Here is an 18,135-nt window from a genome sequence, read left to right as displayed (position 1 = left end):
AGAAGGTGGTAGGGTAGAGCAAAGGAGGTGGCATCTCCAGGATGAGTAGATAGCGGCCACATGAAGGGGCAATGGGTGATAAAACCTGACATCCTTTAAAGTGGTGGGTTTTAAGGTTGTGGAGTGACAATAACGACATAGTAGGAAGACACCTGCCTCCAATAATATGAAGTTCTGGGTGAGGTGGGGGAGCAGAACCCAGTGCCCATTAGAGGGGGTGGCTGGGAAAACAGTACTCTCAGAAGAGTGCCAGGTTTTGACTAGAAAAGAATGGAAGTGACCATTCAGAAGGGAGTTTAAGGGTTCTGGGGATTTTGTGGATGTGATACCAGGAGTTCCAAGGACCTTGTGAAAGGGTCTGGATGGTGTGATTGGGTGGTAAGTTAAATTTTATTTGGGGGTATACAGAAAGAGTTCCAAGAGTGAGAATGACCCAAAAGATTTGGATTCCACAAAAGGAGGTTCCAGCTCAAGGAAGGGTTACATCTAGAGTCGGTTTATAAGGGAGTTTTTGTAGAATTTGCAATCATTTCACTCCAGAAAAAAAATATTCTTGATAAAGTTTCAAGCACATAAGTTTTATGAAGGTGAAGGCTGGTAATAGGAGTGTAGAGCATACCTGCCATATGTTAGAATGTTTCTCTGTGAAGTTTGGTTTAGAATTTCCATTTGGAGGAAGACATCTGCCTCCTTTCAGGAATGGGGCAGAGTGCCTTCTGGTAGAAATGAACAATGTTTGCTTTGGTTGTATTGGTAGTGGCCTTCACTTAGGGAAAAGGCTAACAGGGACTGGTGGGATACGGATAGAAGATGAAGAAAGAGTTTCCGGGGGCAGGGTCAATGGTGTGAAAGAGCGGTGAGGACAGAGGACTGGGGAGAGAAAAAGAAGGAAGGCATTCTGGAGTTGGCAAAGGATATGTGGAGGGGATAATGAACCTCAGAAGAAATGAGCGTGGTGGCGAAAGGAAGGTGAGCTGAAAAGGAGTTATTTGTTCCTTCCTTGTGGCTTCTAATGGGACTCTACCAGCAGCTTGAAAGTGGTTGGCCATATGCAATGGGATTTTGGATTACTCCACTCTTTGAATTTCTTCTCATCTTTTCCTAATTCTTTCCCAATTTCTTCTCTTTTTGTGACAATACCCTGTCACCAGACACCATCGTTGACAATTCCTTCCTTAGGTGATAGGTAAAATGCAGCATGGGGTGGCAGTTTTCAGCCATTGGTGAAAGGGAAGAAGGGGGAAGGAAAAGAAGTCTCCTCCAGGCAGTGTTGTTGGGAGTCAATCATCAGTAAGGGACAAATATAAATTGGTTTTCTGTAAGCTGGGGCAGTGACAGAATATATGCATATGTATTAGAATATTATAATGCATTCCTATCACTGATGACATGAAGGGAGTTAATAGGATTTAATATCTATAGCTGACTAGAAAAACAATGTATGTATCCTGTTTAAATTTCCAGTGACTAATATGCATTATGATTTCAAATTTCGGTCTTGTAATCAAGATAATAGATAAATGAGGTTATATTTGTATTTTATGAGTACATACATGTTTTATGAGCATGTATTAAAATTTACAATTTTGTATTTCATTCAAAGACATGCATCTCAGGCATCATTTTCATAAGAACTGAAGCTTAACTTAAAAGAGTTCATCTTTGGAATGGACATATCCAAAGCATTTGAATTCATGGATTTTTCATTTTTCCTCCCTGGTAGCAATGAAATTAAGGTTATATATTATCATAGGATTGCTATTCTTTATAAGTTTTGGTATTAACTGCTTACTTTTTAATTGCATAAGGTATTATAATATGAAAATCCCACATTTTTGAGATGCTTGAGTTCCTGCATGGTTTTCTAAATAAGAAGTGATAAAGAGTTCCTTGGGAATAAGAGCCACTTTCCACTGTGATACAATACTGACTTAATTTCACAAGATCAAAGGCAAAAACATGACTGTTATTTAGTATCTAACAAAATACATATGTCTGTGTGAGGGGGAAATGTTATACAATGGGTAAAGACCAAGGCAGACAGATCTAGGGTGGAATCAGCCCATCTTTGTGCAAGTTGTGTGTCCTGGCAAGTTCCTTCACCTCTGCAGGCTTAGACTCCTCATAGTAAAACTAGAAAAATCATGGAACAGGCCTCCCAGGATGGTTGTAAGGATTAAGTCAAATATGCAGGTGAATGCATAGTGAAGTCCTGGGAAATAATTAGTACTCAATAAATACTACTGTCCATGGTAAAAAAGGGCCAGCTATGGTTGACCAGATGGTTGGAATCTGTCTAAGCGATTGTGGTAGAGCTGTGTTTGGTACCTAGCCCAGATACTTTGACCACACTGGTGCTGTGTTCCCCAGGTTGCTCATGGCATGCTGCTCCCTCTCTGCGGACTTGCTCTCAGCTGTACAGGCCATGTCCCTGCCCACCCTCCCCCTGGGCTGGGGGAAGGCCTTAGCCAATGACTGAGTGATTGACTCAGGGGTACAGAAGACTGGCCTGCCTGCCTCCTGATGTGACCAATTCTCCTTTGTTTAGGAGAGCCAAATCAATGGTTCATCAGCATTTGCCCAGACCTATACAAATGACTTCACGTACCAAACACATCAGGGACAGAATGACGCAGCTTTGCAGGTAGGACTCCCACAGCTCTAAAAGGGGGTTTAGTAGAAAAAGAGCTGCCAGGCCCAAATTGAGAGTACACGTATAATTAAAGTTTTACTAAAATTCAATTCTGAGCCTCATAGTAGCTAAAGCAAAAGAGGGGAGACACGTTAAATCACACAAATGCATCAGTGGCAATTGTCCAAAGCACACAATACCTCAGTGCTACGGTCTGGCAAGAATTTGTCACATAGGTCTTCACATGGGGCATGCTGAGAGGTGACAGTGACAGGTGTCCTGCAGTAAATGCAACGCTGTTTCCTATAGTCTTTTCTTGCAGCATATTCATTGAGGGCTTTCAACTGAATTCCTGTTCCTCTCAGGGGCGGGGGGACGCAAACCAGTGAGGTCCAATGGCACAGTTTTATGGGAGTTGGAATTAGCTCAGAGATAAAAGCTCGACTCTCTAGACCAGAGGAAGGAATATGTCCATTACGCTCCTCCCTATCCACCCTCCCCCACCCAATCCCTCAGCTATGCTTGATAAGACACGGAACAGTAAGCAGATGTAGGTTCTTTTGAGGAGGAGGGGGCATAACCCAGGGAGCAGGTTTCCGGTGTTGCTGAAAAGGTCTGTCTCCGAGAAATGGGAAATTCACAGTGTTTTGTGAACACCACGTGATCGCACCGAGCCTGGCATTTTCACAGAGGCCTGCTCCACCTGGGAGGGGAGGCGGGCTAAGAGAGCATAGTCCCCAGAAACAGGACTTCGCAGCTTTCTCTTGTCACATGTTAGTTTTGATCTGGCCTTCAAAAAGACTCTTCTGCAGATTTTTTGCTTAGGTAAACCTGATGGCTGTGCACCGTTCACTTACAAAGGCTCTATTCAGTTCAAATCACTTCGGAGGGAGAACAGGTTAAACAGTAAATGGGGAGTTTACAGTGGATTGTACATCTGCTAGCGTTTTCTGGGGACACGTCAAGTCTGTCATTGCAAAGATACGTTAGAGGAGAGATACTAAATATCCCTTTTGTTCCTGTTCTAAACCTGATTCTACAAAGCTCAGAAACTGTCCCCTTTGGAAGGCTGAAAGAGAGGAACCAGCAAAGCTGCAGGGTTTGAGAGAGAACGTCCCGTTCTCCTCGAAGAAGTGTTGGTGGAGGGTGGCCTGGGTTGTTTTCCTGGAAGATTTTCGAGAGTGAACAGATGTAACAATTTCCTATAATTTGCTTCGGTGCAGATGCTGAAAGAGAGCATTCACAATAAAATATATGCAGAATATGTAATTTCACTTGGATGTTCTGGGGTTTTAAAGTAAAAATGTGTACCTGCAAGCTGTTTTATGGTTTCTCGGTCATAATGATCTCTGTTACACAGAAGGCTACAACCGCAAGTCCTCCTTCATGTGCAAGCCTTCCAAAAATACCTTGATACCTTTGTGTATTCGGCAAGGCACGGTGTTCTCCCTGTGTTGGCTTGGGAAGTGTGTTAAAAGGTTCAATTTCTCGTTGCGATAAATTAATGCAGTAAGCACATCAACAGGGAGGATGGTGGATCGTCTTCGAAAGGAGCCCTTGCAAAAGGTGCAGCCACCTGAATGGGTCTCAAGTGACGAAAGCTGCAAAAGAACCTCAACTAGGCTTATGAGTTATGACCGCAGATAAAGCTTATTTACGGAAACTGCATTGTTGCACTGATAAAACGGGAGAAAAGTGGGGGGAGAAGGTGGTGAGAATTCTTAATAGCTGCAGCTTGCTACCTGCCTCTAGGGAGTCTGTGCTTCTGCTCGCGGCGGTCCTCAGGGGATGGATAAGGAGAGGGGCTGGGGCATCGCTGCGAAGCCAAATCCCCAGACAGTCAATGAGCGAATGCTCTGCTGCGTACGCCCTCCGCCAGCTCAATGGTTGACCCTCCCTCCAATTGTCAGCCCAATTTACCGACTGTTTCATTTGTCCCTGTGCACAGAAATATATTTTCCACAGTAAATACGAAACGGGCTGCTACCGGCGCCTTCCACAACACACATACTTGTTGAGTTCAATAGTTACCATTGGGGTTCCATTGGTCCTCTCCACCCAGCACAAACAAGAAGTTTTCTACCTCCACGACGCAGTGGTGGGCGCTGTTGTACGGCATAACTGGAATTAAGGGGGGGGAGAAAAAGACGCATGAAATTCTCCATCTTAGGACTCGATACCGTGGCTCACTGGTTATTTGCTTCCACGAAAGGGCATAAAATGTGAGAGTAAGTCGGAAGGAAGAAGAGCGCATAAGCAGCAGAGCGGGGCACCCACCCATCCACAGTGGCTCAGCTGTGTGTTCCCAGCAATTTCAAACCCAACCCCTTTTGACTAATTTTACATAATGTTATTCCGCAAATTAGTCAAGAACAACCTGTCATGCTGCTTTCAATTCTTAAGTTCTCCTTACCTGCCTGATGATGGGGATTGCATTCTAAAGCAAGGACTGAAACTCCCAAATGGTCAGGGCTGGGGTTACTTCTTGGAAGAAATAACCCTGCATACACTTGGAGCCATGAAGATGCTCTGCCCAGACTTGGTTTGCTGGCAATCTTTCCATAAACAGACTCGGGGTGCTTGGGAGCTTTCTATTCCACAGCAATGAGCAAGCTGAATTTCCATACAGTTTTAAGTTTTTAAATTAAGGTCCTGCTGATTTAATGCCTTCTCCAAATGTATACGCTTAATCTCCTGTACAATGTCATTAGCAGCACAATCACACATTTTCTATCTATCTGCTTAGGAGCTCTTCTGGAACAAAGATAAAAACTGTCAGGAACATCACAAATATCCACTCTCTTGGTCTCGCGCCCCCCCACCACACCCCTCCCCTCCGCCCCCGCCGCTGGCCCCAATGTGGTGGCTGCGAGGAGGGCGTGTTCTTCAGAAACCCACCAAAGCCAGGTTTCTCTGTATTTGTCTGTTCTCATTTACATTTTCTTTCGGGGACACGCACAGTGAGACGAGGACAGCCCTGTCACCCCGTGTGCAGTGCAGTGCTGGTCTCTGCTATTATCATATCATATGGCAAATGTAAACTCACACAGAATTAGTTATCATATCACATGCGGTGGTTTGGACCCAGTGACACCAGTAGGAAAAATGATGTCCTTGTTCAGCTCATCATATGGGCACCTTAAATCTAGGTGAGGACAAATGGGGAGGCGATGTGCATGTTCAGGCAGGGAACTTATTGCTTGACACGGATCAACAGAGCACTTAAGAAACCAGTGCAGTGGGAAATCAATATGAGTCAGGGCCAGCTCTTACTTTGTGCTCTTTTGCCAATGCCAAAAGAGAGAGAGCCTATCTTATACCCAACTTATTTTGGATGAGATAGATCTCTCATTTCATTTTGCTTTTCCTATCTTTTATTTTTCTCAGGATGCACTTATGCTGGCTAAGATATGTAAATACGATGAATAAGGAACAGGCATAGCCTTGAAATCTATAACACGGCTTCTGAAAAGAGCAAATCAGATCATTTAAGCTTCTTACTAAAGGATTTTAGGAGTTTGGGTTTATTTTATTAGTTAGTTATTTTTTACTATGAATATTCATTGTTTTTGAACTTCCATCTGTAATGTCAGGAGGCCTTGGTACAGAAACCCCTGATTTCTGTGATGATGTGGACATTGGATGTGGATTTCTGTGGTCCATTAATTAGGTCACTGACTTAGGGGGTCATTTTGGGGATGTCCCTTTGCCCCTCCACCCTCAGTTATCTCTTTGGAAAACGCTTTTTAACAATACAGCTCTGCAAAGCTACCATATAGTTTCTCAGAATCCACTGGGGCAGAATATATGTTGAGTTTGCTGACCAGCTAAGATGGTATAGGTTTTGAACATTAAAAAAAAAAAATTAATCATTATTGTTTAGATTAGGATGCTAGTTCCAAAATAGCAAACAGAAGACGATGCTACTCAGACGTTATGTGTACTGTGCCTGTTGTGAACAGCCCGGTGCTACTCGGGTCATCATGGTGTCATCTGGGCAGTGTAAGCTCACGGCATCGATTGTCATCTACGTGCCTCTATTCACGTGGGATGTGAGCGTGAGAACAGAGGCCCTGGATGATAACTGACTTACGTTATGACTGCCACTCTTTCGATATTTAAATTCTTGGCCAGCCCAGGGCCCAAGCCTTATAAATAATGAAAACCTATATTATCATCTTTTTAACTAGAAGTCCAGTTTGATAATAAAGCGCAATCTCTGAAAATATAACAACACTTGCGTTTTGTTCTTGCCATTTATTTGCTCCCATTCAGGCAAGCAGAAATTAAGCGAAGGAAATAATACATGATTTATTCTTAAGCCTCTTTTTCATTTGATTACCCCTATTGTTATGCTTTATGCAAACAAATGAAACGATTGCACTAAACTATCAAAACCTTCAAAATAAGACAGAAGCTCTTTGAAGTCCTAATGTAAAGGCTACTTGAAGGCATTCCCATTTTTTACTCTTGTTTTTAAACCTTATATGCTATATTTCTTGGCTGAGTTTTTTAGTATTCTCATTCCTGAATTATTGTCTTTTCTAAATTATTACCGTGAATCGAGAGGCTATAAATACACACAAATAACTCTTTGAAATTATTCTGAATGTGAAACGTTCCAAATTTATTAGAAAAAAAATCTATATTAAATCAATGTTCGAGTTTTGCAAAAGACCTAATTTGACTTCTGATTAAACCTGAAGCAAAACAAAATAAATCGGGCAGTGAGCGGGTACAAACATCTGTTTAAAGGGCACTAGGTACGGCACGTATTGATTACCTTTTAAATAACAAGGTATACGCGCCTGACCCTTTCTAGATTTCTCGAGAGGGGCACGCCGGCCTTGCCCTCCCAGGCAGGTAGTGGAGGAGAAGTTTGTACTCAAGCTCATATACAGCCCAGTGCGAGTTTTTAGCGTGTCAGTCAGTGAGTTAGAGGGAAAGGGTAAAGAGAAGCTAATCAGGATGAAATGAGATTAAAGGCTGTCTAATTTTACAGCAACTGTGATCCATCAGCCACTGTGAAAGTGACAGTGGAAATGAATGATGGAGACAGACAGGTGGGGCTGTACATTTCACTGATTTATCCTCAAATGCACTGGGCCTTATTTTATTGAGTGAACATGACCGCATTTATCATGACTGTCATCTAAACCCACTTCCCTCCATTTAAAAAGGTCACTTTACTCAGAGGGAGTAGGAGAGAGGCACTTTCAAATCAGATTTAAAATCTCATAACACGTGTTTATAAGGCCCTTTGTGAGAATTCTACACTTTACTAAACAAACTATAAGTTCCAGAAAGAAAAGGGTGGGGGGAAGCCAGAAAATTGAAAAAGAAGAAACCTTTGGTCACCTGAGGGAACACATTCATTTAGTCTCTGAATCGGAAGCAGTTTGTACCATGTTTCCCTTTCCAGCCCCAAACACCTGATATTCTATTCTAGTCTGGGACATTAAATAAAACATTTACATTTAGTATTTTTAATTAAGAAAGTGGGAAGCAAGTAACACTATAAAATAAACTTGGCCAGGATATTAAGTCACAGTATTTACTCTGCAGAATGACTAATCCATCACGCACTCAAGAGATGTGAGCCATTGCTACAAGCGGCCACAATTATTTATATGCCTGTTCATTGTTTTCTCCTAAGTGTAAGGCCACAAAAAGAAATCTCAGTTACACAAATTCTTTTACCCCTCCCTGTGCCAGTGCAATAAAGTGTCCTAGAGTGTTATGCACAAAACTGGTTTTCGTGGATATGACAAAGGAGAGTCAAACCCTCAGAGTATTTTGTGGTCCTTTTCATACTACTGACCACCATTTACCGAACATTTACCACGTGCCAGACACTTTCAGGTGCTACAGATACAGGTAGAGAAATTAAATACGTACTTGTATTCGTGTCTAGTGTCTATATTATAGCCCTGAAAATAGAACAACACTCGTGTTTTTTCTTGCCATTCATTTGTTTCCATTCAGGCAAGGAGAAATTAAGTAAATGAAATCATAGCTGATATATTGTAATACATGATAATATGCAATAGGTGATAAAATAGACCAGTTTTTTATTTACCTACATCTTTCACTTAATACAACTCACTTCAAGGTAGGCATTACTCATTCGCTTTATTTCTATAAGGAATACTGAGGCCTTGAGAGGTCAAGTCACTTGTTGAAGGTCACGCTCAGCTAATGAATGGCAGAGAGAGAATCCGAACACAGGGATAACCGGATCCCAACCCACGCTCTTGTCCATTTCACTCTACTGATTTTCAATAGGTATGTTCATCCAGCCAGCAAGTAATTACTGAGTACCTGTGTGTTCAATGAGGGTGCTCTTGAAATTTCTGTGTAATTTTTTGTATTGAATCATATTTTAAAAGTTTATTATTTTCATATTGAAAGGAATCCTTAATTAGAGCAAGGGCACCCCTATAATTTTTTAATAAATGCAGATATTCCAATAGTTGGTTTTCTTAAAATAAGGTATGGTTGACAGAGCCAGTGTTCAGAAAAATACTGAAAAAATCAGCCAGTTAAGGATGGGTAGAGTCTATTGGCGGATAGTTTTTATTTAAAAAAAACAAACACCGAGGTTATATTTTGACCTTGTAATCAGATTCAAAGTATCTTGGGTACAGAGGCGCTTTTCCTGCCATACGAAACGTGCGGGGGCTTGTTGTATTCATGTAGGTCTTACTCTGTTAGAGATCCACATTACCCTGTTTCCTCCCATATATGTCTAAGGAATATGCATCTCTTCCAGCAGAAAGTATAGGTATCCTTTCCAACCACACATTTTCAGGAACATCCAAAGAAGAGACCGAATAGGGCTATGCTAAGTTTATAGGATTGCTAAATAAACGGTTGTTGAATGCTTACCATCTTGCTGTAATGCTTTTGAGGGCCTTGGTTTTCTATTGGCTTCAAACACATAAGCTTGCAAAACTGTCAAATATGAGATAATTCTTAATTTATTTTATTTTATTTGATTTTTTTAAGATTTTTTATTTATTTATTTGACAGAGATAGAGACAGCCAGCAAGAGAGGGAACACAAGCAGGGGAAGTGGGAGAGGAAGAAGCAGGCTCATAGCAGAGGAGCCTGATGTGGGGCTCGATCCCATAACGCCGGGATCACGCCCTGAGCCGAAGGCAGGCGCTTAACCGCTGTGCCACCCAGGCGCCCCTCTTAATTTTTTTTTTTTTTAAATAATGCCCATGGTAAAAATGCAATCTTATTGAAAGTAAAGCTATGCAGGACCAGTAAGTTTTCCTCCTATCCCTGCGCCTCAGCTTCTCAGTTCCTACCTTAGACGCTATCACCATTAGCATGTTCTTGGATTTCCCTCTCAAAGACTTTATATATAGAAGTCCTTTCCTTTAATACAAATGGCCGCGGCCTACTGTGGGCTTACTGTTTAGTATCTTGCTTTCTTTGTGCTCGGGGATGCATTCACTTACTCTTTCTCTGCCAGTCAAATATTTGTTCAACTGTTACTCTGTGCCAGGCAGTGTTCTACCTGCTGGGGAGGTCATGGCAGAAAGGAGCATCGAGGAACGTTCTAGTCAGGGGAAGGACATAGCACACATGTACACAAGTAGGCACTTTTGTCTTCAATGACAGGTGCAATGAAGAAAAGTACCGGAGGGTCAGAAGAGAGAGAGAGTGATGGGGGCGGGGGGGGGTAGCTAGTGGTCGGGGAAGGCATTTGTGAGTAGAATTTTGAGTCCTCTCAAGCTGAACGAGTGAGCCAGGGAACCATGCAAGGGAGAGGTGTAGGGATAACAAGGACAAAGGCCTTGAGGCACATGCGTGGAATGAATCGAGAACGGCAGGAAGACCAGCACAGCGAGATCTGAGATGAGGTCTAGGGGGAGGCCAAGGGCAGGGCAGGTGCAAGGGTGCAGGCTTGGTCAGAAGACACCACTTGGATTGTCCACTACCTCATTTTTTAATTTTTAACGGCTGCACGGTGTTCTGTATGTGGGTCCTATACTGTGTTCCATTCTGAATTCATTCAGCAAGCATTTATTCAAGCTCATTACGTGCAGACACTTTTCTGGTTGCCGATAATGCGGCAGGGAACTAAGCTCTCATAGAGCTTACATTACAGGGGAGAGAAGTATGTAAACAGACACATGATGAACAGGAACACGGCCAAATGAAAATAGATGATGTAAGGAGAGAGAAAATGGGATGATGTGTTACGGAGTGAGCGCCTGGTTACTGCTGTAGCCGGGGTGGCCAGGGAATGGCATTTAAGATAGAGTCTGAAGGGTTAGAGGGAGGCACCGCTATGAAACGGGGGCAAGGAGTCCACGCAGAGAGACCCTGAAACACAAATGAACCGGATGTGCCTGAGAAGCCCAGAGCGGCCTGTGTGTCTGGAACGCTGAAGGTCAGGCCAGAGTCACGGGATGAAGTCAGGAGGCGGGCAGAGGCTGGGTAGAGGGTCTTCATAGGCCAAGGTGAGTGGAGTGCATTTCATTCTTAGCATGATGGAAAGGCATTGGAGGGGTTTTAGGTGGCTGAATGATGTAATCTGATCTCTGTTTTAAAAGCATTACTCTGGCTCCCATAGATGGGGGAGGGAGAAAGGGGAAAGAGGGAGACCATGCAGAGCCCCCCTCTTGTGGTCTGGACGGGAGATGACGGACGCCCGCCCGATCAGGAAGCAAAGCTAGGGATGAACAGCAGGGATGGATTGTGGAAGGTTGTTGCTACCAGCGGTGCTCTGTTGTGTCCTTGGAGGCACATGATGTGCACACCTGGGAGTTCATCTTTAGGAATGATTCCTCCAAAGGAAAGTTCTGGGCCCAAGGATGGCTGCATTGTAGATTTTGTTAGATGTTGTCACACTGCACCCCTCTTTACATTTGTTTGCCGATATGGTAGGTGAACGATTGGGTTCGAGTTAAAATATAAATGGGCACAGACAGAATTATGCTAGAGGTCTTTTTTATAAAAGACTTTATTTTTAAGTGACCTCTACATCCCATGTGGGGCTTGAACTTACAACCCTGAAATCAAAAGTCTCATGCTGTACTGACCGAGCCAGCCAGGTGCCCCGAAATCGGTCTTTCAGATATTTTTTCTGTTGGGTTTTCGATTTCATGATATCAAAATTTATGTTACCTATAATTATGCGATTTCTGTTTTTGAAGTGTTCTTTTCTATGGAATTATCTAGACTGGCAAAATAAAAATGGTATTTTGGAAGAATGATGTTGCTAGAATGTATATTTGTGAAATATTTACTCATTGAGGCAATTATTCAAATAGCATTTATGTGTTGTTGAGAACAAATATAACCTGAAAGAAAGATGCCCCACTTCAGTACTACTGAATGTGCAGTCCTTGCCATAGGATCATCGGGGAATTTTTAGAACAATTTCTTCAACTTTACAGTAAGTGTAATTGAGAAACAAAATAACTAAAAATTTCCTAGTTAGTTTAATACTACCCTCTAGTCTTTCTGCAAAGACCTAGCAACTTGGCCAGTGATTCCCTGGAGGTAGAAACAGATGCATAATAAAACATTTTACATGAAGCAGGGGCTTGATAGATGCTGTTGAATAAATAATCCACAGAAAAGGCCTTTCTTTTTTTACTTTTTTTTCTGTCATATTTGGATTGTACTCTCTCTGCAAACTACCAATAGTAGTTTGTATATTTGGGGATGACTGGATCACTAAGGACAATTAGTCTGGAAAAAATTAAGCCCTGTAAGAAATGTACATGGTCTGAATCCAGTGGTGAGTTGGCTGAAGTTCTGAATTAACCCAAAGGTTACCAACACTTTCTCCCGCATCCCCAACTTGTTCTGAGCACACGGAGCCAGGTTCCCATAGTCCCACTGGAGACAAAATTTTTGAAGTGAATTCGTGATACGTAAATCTGAAAAAAGTGCATATGTATTAGGTGTTGGACGCTGTGCATGAGCCAAGAGAGCTTATTTCTTACAGTTCAAGATTGTGTCTAAGGGAGAGTTTTCCTGACAATGAGTATTGCTTTGATACTTCCTCTCTTGTGCAACTGTGGTACTAAATTCATGCCTTTATTGTACACTTGCCAAATCACGACAGTATACTACGATTGCCTGTCTTATGTTTGTTACCACGAAGAGATCTGTGAGCTCCTTGAGGCCGGACTGTGTCATCTTTATAGCTTTATGCCTCGCGCGGTGCCCAATACATAGTGCTGGGTCAGACTCGGGCACTAGCCTGAGCTCTTAGACCTAATACATTAGTTAGAAATATTAGTGAATCGGGGTGTCTGGCTGACTCAGTTGGTTAAGCATCTGCCTTCAGTTCAGGTCATGATCCCAGGGTCCTGGGATCGAGCCCCACATTGGGCTCCCTGCTCAGCTGGGGAGTCTGCTTCTCCCTCTCCCACTGCCCCTCCCCCTGCTCAGACACACTCTCTCTCTAATAAATAAATAAAATCTAAAAAAAAAAAAAGAAAGAAATATTAGTGAGCCAATAAATGTTAGTAGCATGAATGAATGAATGATAGCTAAGAGAGACTGTGGAATTTACTTCTTTGGAAGGTGTGCAAAATAGGATGGGTCCCAGAAGATGTGAAGGAGGGAGGGACTGAAGGAAGAAAGGGGAGAAGTTGTGCCTTAGACCAGATTCTACGACTTCTAGGAGAGAAGTCACCCTGTGAGCAATACATATGTTTTCAACGAAGGAGGTTTGAAAGTTCCTCAAAAACTGTGACATATTTCTTTAGGAACTATTATAGACCTAATCGTGCCAAGGTCAAAGGCTTCAATAAATCCTTGCTGATTTACAGTTCTAGCTCTGAGCACTTTACCTGGGGAAGCACTAACAGCCAGCAGAGCTGAGGGGACTTGAAATAGGACTTCTGTTATCTATTTAAGCAAAACTGACTTCCGAAGTCTTATTTTTATTTTAATTAGAATATTTTTACTAGTATGTTCCTAAATTACGACTATGTTATTATAATATCAACTATTTCATTTTGGATACTTCCTGGCATGTTAGTTAGAAGTTAAACATCGTTTCATTTTCACTTTTGGAAACTGAAATATCTTTGGGAATAAAAACTACAATCTCTTCCAATGATTAGTTTTGTTTTGTTTTTTTCCCAGTTTTATAAAGTGTTGTGTTTTCAGGGGCAGGTTGATGAGACGTGCTGGTGCTTTGTTGTTTGCCCCTTCCCTCAAGCCCCTTCCTTCCTTGTTACCTTCCTGATCTGATCTTCCTGGGGCAGTGAGAAATGGCACATTTCATTCAACACCTAAAACACCTCACTAAAAAAAATAGTAAACTCTTCAAATGAGTTAAAGCAGCAGAGCAGCACATATTGTTTAAAGCTGTGAAAATAAGACTCTTGATAGAGGTCAAGGCAGCTAGGGCTGTTTACACTGTGGATGGTCCAGCAACAGGGTGGCAAATATGTTCGTGAAATAAAGTCTCTTAGATGATGGTCCCCTAGTTGTCCCAGATTATTGAGGGCAGGAGGAAGGAAACGGGTGTGGTCTATTTAATGAGGATTTACACAGAGTTTTTTGATACAGATCCCATAAACTCAACATTGAGCGGTGAATACTAGTGGTTCACGTTAAAACCCACAAGATATCAAAAGGTCTATTTAAGGATTACTTGTCTAGCAACTGACTTGTTCATTCATTTCATTCAAAAACATGTATTGAGGAAATAGTAGTTATTGTGCCAAACTCCGGGACACCATTTTTTTTTCTTTTAGATTTTATTTATTTATGTGACACAGAGAGAGAGAGAGCATAAGCAAGGGGAGCAGCAGGTAGAGGGAGAAGCAGGCTCTCCACTGAGCAGGGAGCCCGACTCAGGGTTCAATACCAGGACTCTGGGATCATGACCTAAGCCAAAGGCAGACACTTAACTGACTGAGCCGCCCAGGCGTCCCTCTGGGGCACCATTTCTGTATTCCAGAGCTCACATTGAAAGAGAACATACAAACAACAAGATAGGATACGTAGTGCTCTAGGAGAAGAGCAATAGAAGCACCGGGGAGGAAAAGACTAAAACTTCAGGGAGAAAGAGAGGCTTAAGCTAAATCATAAGGCTAAAAAGGCATCTTCCAGGTTGTCACAGCTGCAAAAGTCATTATCAGCAAAAGGAACATGGATTCTACAAACATTTATTGAGTTCCCACTATGTGCCGGAACTTGGACTAGGCACTAGTGATACTATTTTTATTTTTGTGAGATTACTTTATAAAAATTGATTATTAAAATTAATTTCCAAAATGTTCTTAATAGTATGATCCTATTACTACAATATCAATTGTTTTGTTGAGGCCAGAGGAAATGTGTTTGGGAAATGTGGGAATGAATAAAAGGGATGGACCATTATCTATACCGTCTTTTTAGGCAGCTGTCCTATTGCCCAACTCAGATTCCCTCTGGAGCACTCTCTCCTTTGACAATCCAGCAGTAATGGCCTCTGCTCTAATTAAATCTCTCCCAACATTTAGAGTCACCTGATATTTCCAGAAGCAGTTGGTAGGATTATCAGAACTGTGAGCAATACTTCTGTTCCTTTCAGGCCATCCCTCCCCACATTTGCTCTTGTTGCTTCCCTGTGTTTTTATGCTATCATACTTATTTGACTTCAAAGGATATTTCACTGCAAAGATTCGGAGGGATTTGCTGTACATTCCTCCCATGACCATTTCATGGTGTGTGCCTGGGTCCACTCACACAAAGTCGTGTGTGTGTCAAATCTGGGAAATACTAGGGCAGTTGAGCCTAGCAGTGACGATTATACTAAGTCAATAGCTTATAACACAAAAAAGAAATTAAAGTGCAGCCCGTGATCTTTGGAGATGAGCCCATATTGGGTGGTATTTGCACCTAGAGCCATCTTGAGAAAGTTCTGAAATCTGTATTGCTGGGAAAAAGTGGAGACTTGTAGCTGTTCAGATCTAAAGAGAGAAACATGTAGGGAAATATGATGAATACTGAAGTTGCCTTTGTTTTTTTTTGTTTGTTTGTTTTTTGGCACCATTTTTTACTGGCAAAACTAGACAGCCATTGAATGCTAAGTGATATTTACTTATAAATATATTTATGAATGTGCATGAATATTTGGCAATTTTCCTGTCTTAGAATTTAGGCTGAGACCCTAAGGCTGAAGCTAATCTAAAGATATATGCCAAGCCATCTATGCAGGACTAGCTAAAAGCGACCCCTAAACTTGTTCTGTCTAGTAGTATGTGTCTGCGCCCGCACACACACACACCTATGCACAAACATGCACACCCCTATTCAGCCTGTATATACAATGACATGGAAGACTATTAGCGAGTGGGGAATTTTCCTTAAGAGAGTGTTGTGGAAATTTGTTGGCGCCTTGGGCATTTTCCATCTGCAGGAGAACAGAACACTCCTCCCACCTTCACCCCAAAGACAAAAACTGGTGGAAGATTCTTGGGCCAGATGTTTCTGCATCTCTTGGGGCTTGGCAGGCACAAGGAGAAGTGTGAAAGCAAGAAGCTGGTGGAGCCGGCTGTGATGGGACTGTGGAAGGAGAGAGCTGGGGCACCTGCATTTCTGGATTTGGTGGGGCAGTGGTATCTAGTACCTTCCCGCATGCTGATCTGATGCTTGGCTAGAACAGCCATAAGAGGATCCTCCACCCAAGAACATGAATTGCCAGGCCAAGGTGACCCTGATAGAAGCCACGTGGTGGATAGCCCGTGGTTTAAAGCAAAGTCTTAGAATAGAACCCAAAAAGACATGGACTCTGGGAAACAAACTGAGGGCTTCGGGGGGTTGGGGGAAATGGGATAGGCTGGTGATGGGTACTAAGGACGGCACGTATTGCATGGTGCACCGGGTGTTATATGCAAGTAATGAATCATGGAACTTTACATCAAAAACTAGGGATGTACTGCATGGTGACTAACATAATATAATAAAATAATATTATTATTAAAAAAAAACAATAAAGACAGCTCATCAAAAACAAAGTCAGCTTTATAGCATTTGTTTCTTGAAAGCCAAGTTCTAAAAACACTAGGTAAATAAGAACTTTTCTCTCCGTGCCTTCCCTTCCAGTTCTGTCCCTGGTGGAACCAGATTATTCAGCGTGGCTGATTTTTCCTCCAGGGCAGGTCAGCCTTTCTCACTCCCACATCAACATCAGTGCAGGAAAGGGCGAACATAGCAGGCCTGAGACTGTTATCCATAGAAAGGCCTGGCCTTAGAAAGACTGGCCTTTGGCTGATGCCTGGGAATTTAGATTTCAGGATTGTTCCCACTACCTTAACTAAGAGTGGCTATTTGTGCTCAAATTGAAAAACAATATGGTTTATGCTGAACACCTGCCTTTCTTCTGGGAATATGGAATTTTAGATGTCTACCTGATCAGCTGCGAATACAACCTTTGGGCACTGAGTCTCTAATGAGCTTTGCTGGTGGACAACATTCCACAGGTGCTGCTGTAATTTCAGGCTGGAGGAAATAAGAGTGTCCTGTGGGACTCCACTGGAGAGGACTCTTGGAAGCCTGCCCCTGGTTTCCTCCAGACTTTGTCTCATGCACCTTTTCCCTTTGCTAACTTTGCTTTATATGTTTTCACTGTAATAAATCATAGCTGTGAGTACAGCTGTATGTTGATCCTGTTAGTTCTTCCAGTGAAGCATTGAACCTGAGGGTGGTCTTGCAAATCTCTGATACAGTAGGAGACAGAGAATCTGCCGGTGTATTGAGAGGATGAGGTTTTGGTTTAACATCCCAGTAAAACTGAGGCTGCTCTAAGAACGTCCTGAGGTATAGCCCCGGGGACAGATGCCACAGCCAACAGAGAGGTTTGGTTGGAAAAAATCACGCTGTTTTTAGTTGGCTCTAGATGTGTGAAGCTCTTTCAGGAGACTGATTATGGATGCATGTGCTTATGACAAGACTGCTTCTGGACTCCTGAAGAACCCTTTGGGCTGGAGAGGCATGGGTTCCAGATGTCCTCTGCTTGGAATCAGTGTGTAAATCTCTCCTGAGAACCCACCAGTGGCCAACTCCGTCCTGTCAGAGGTGCCAGAGAATTTGTCAAAGAAGTTAACACTATGGCCCTTTTTCATTTCCTCAGAAAATGTACAGTTCGTTGAAACACTAAATAGACATATTTGAGACCACTTGGAAGGACTACTGCAGTGGTGTAGAATTGTGCCAAAGAAATCTAAAGAAGGAAGAAGTCCCTGGGCCTTGGCTGGTGTAGCACACCAGCCATCGCATCCTTTCTCTCCAGCCATCGCATCCTTCTACATCCTCACAGGGTGCCCTGCCTTGTCTTTAAAAAAACTAGAAAATGCAAACTCCTTCCATCTAGCTGGCCCTTCCAGCTATCCTTAAAGCACCCCACTCCCTGGGCCACAAAGCTGGGCTCACAACCACAGTGCTGGACACAATGAATGATGGCTCAAGAGATGGTCCCATGACCCAGCCAGTCCCTCAGAGGGGTTTTCATGCTGGAGCTGACAAGAAGAAAT

General features: G+C 42.6%; 1 protein-coding gene across 1 annotated transcript in view; it reads right to left on the bottom strand.

Annotated features, from left to right (window-relative positions):
- Window positions 1-18,135, bottom strand: part of KLHL14 (kelch like family member 14) — a 97,749-nt gene that overhangs the window by 17,860 nt on the left and 61,754 nt on the right. Inside the window, exon 3 of the mRNA XM_040632609.1 lies at window positions 4,664-4,753. Coding sequence (XP_040488543.1) covers window positions 4,664-4,753 — 90 coding nt within the window. The remainder of the gene's footprint in view (window positions 1-4,663; window positions 4,754-18,135) is intronic.

Source organism: Ursus maritimus, unplaced genomic scaffold, assembly GCF_017311325.1.
Source record: "Ursus maritimus isolate PB19 unplaced genomic scaffold, ASM1731132v1 scaffold_18, whole genome shotgun sequence".
Classification (NCBI taxonomy): Eukaryota; Metazoa; Chordata; class Mammalia; order Carnivora; family Ursidae; genus Ursus; species Ursus maritimus.
The sequence above is the reverse complement of the archived record's forward strand: the minus strand, read 5'-3'. Positions and strand labels throughout refer to the sequence as shown.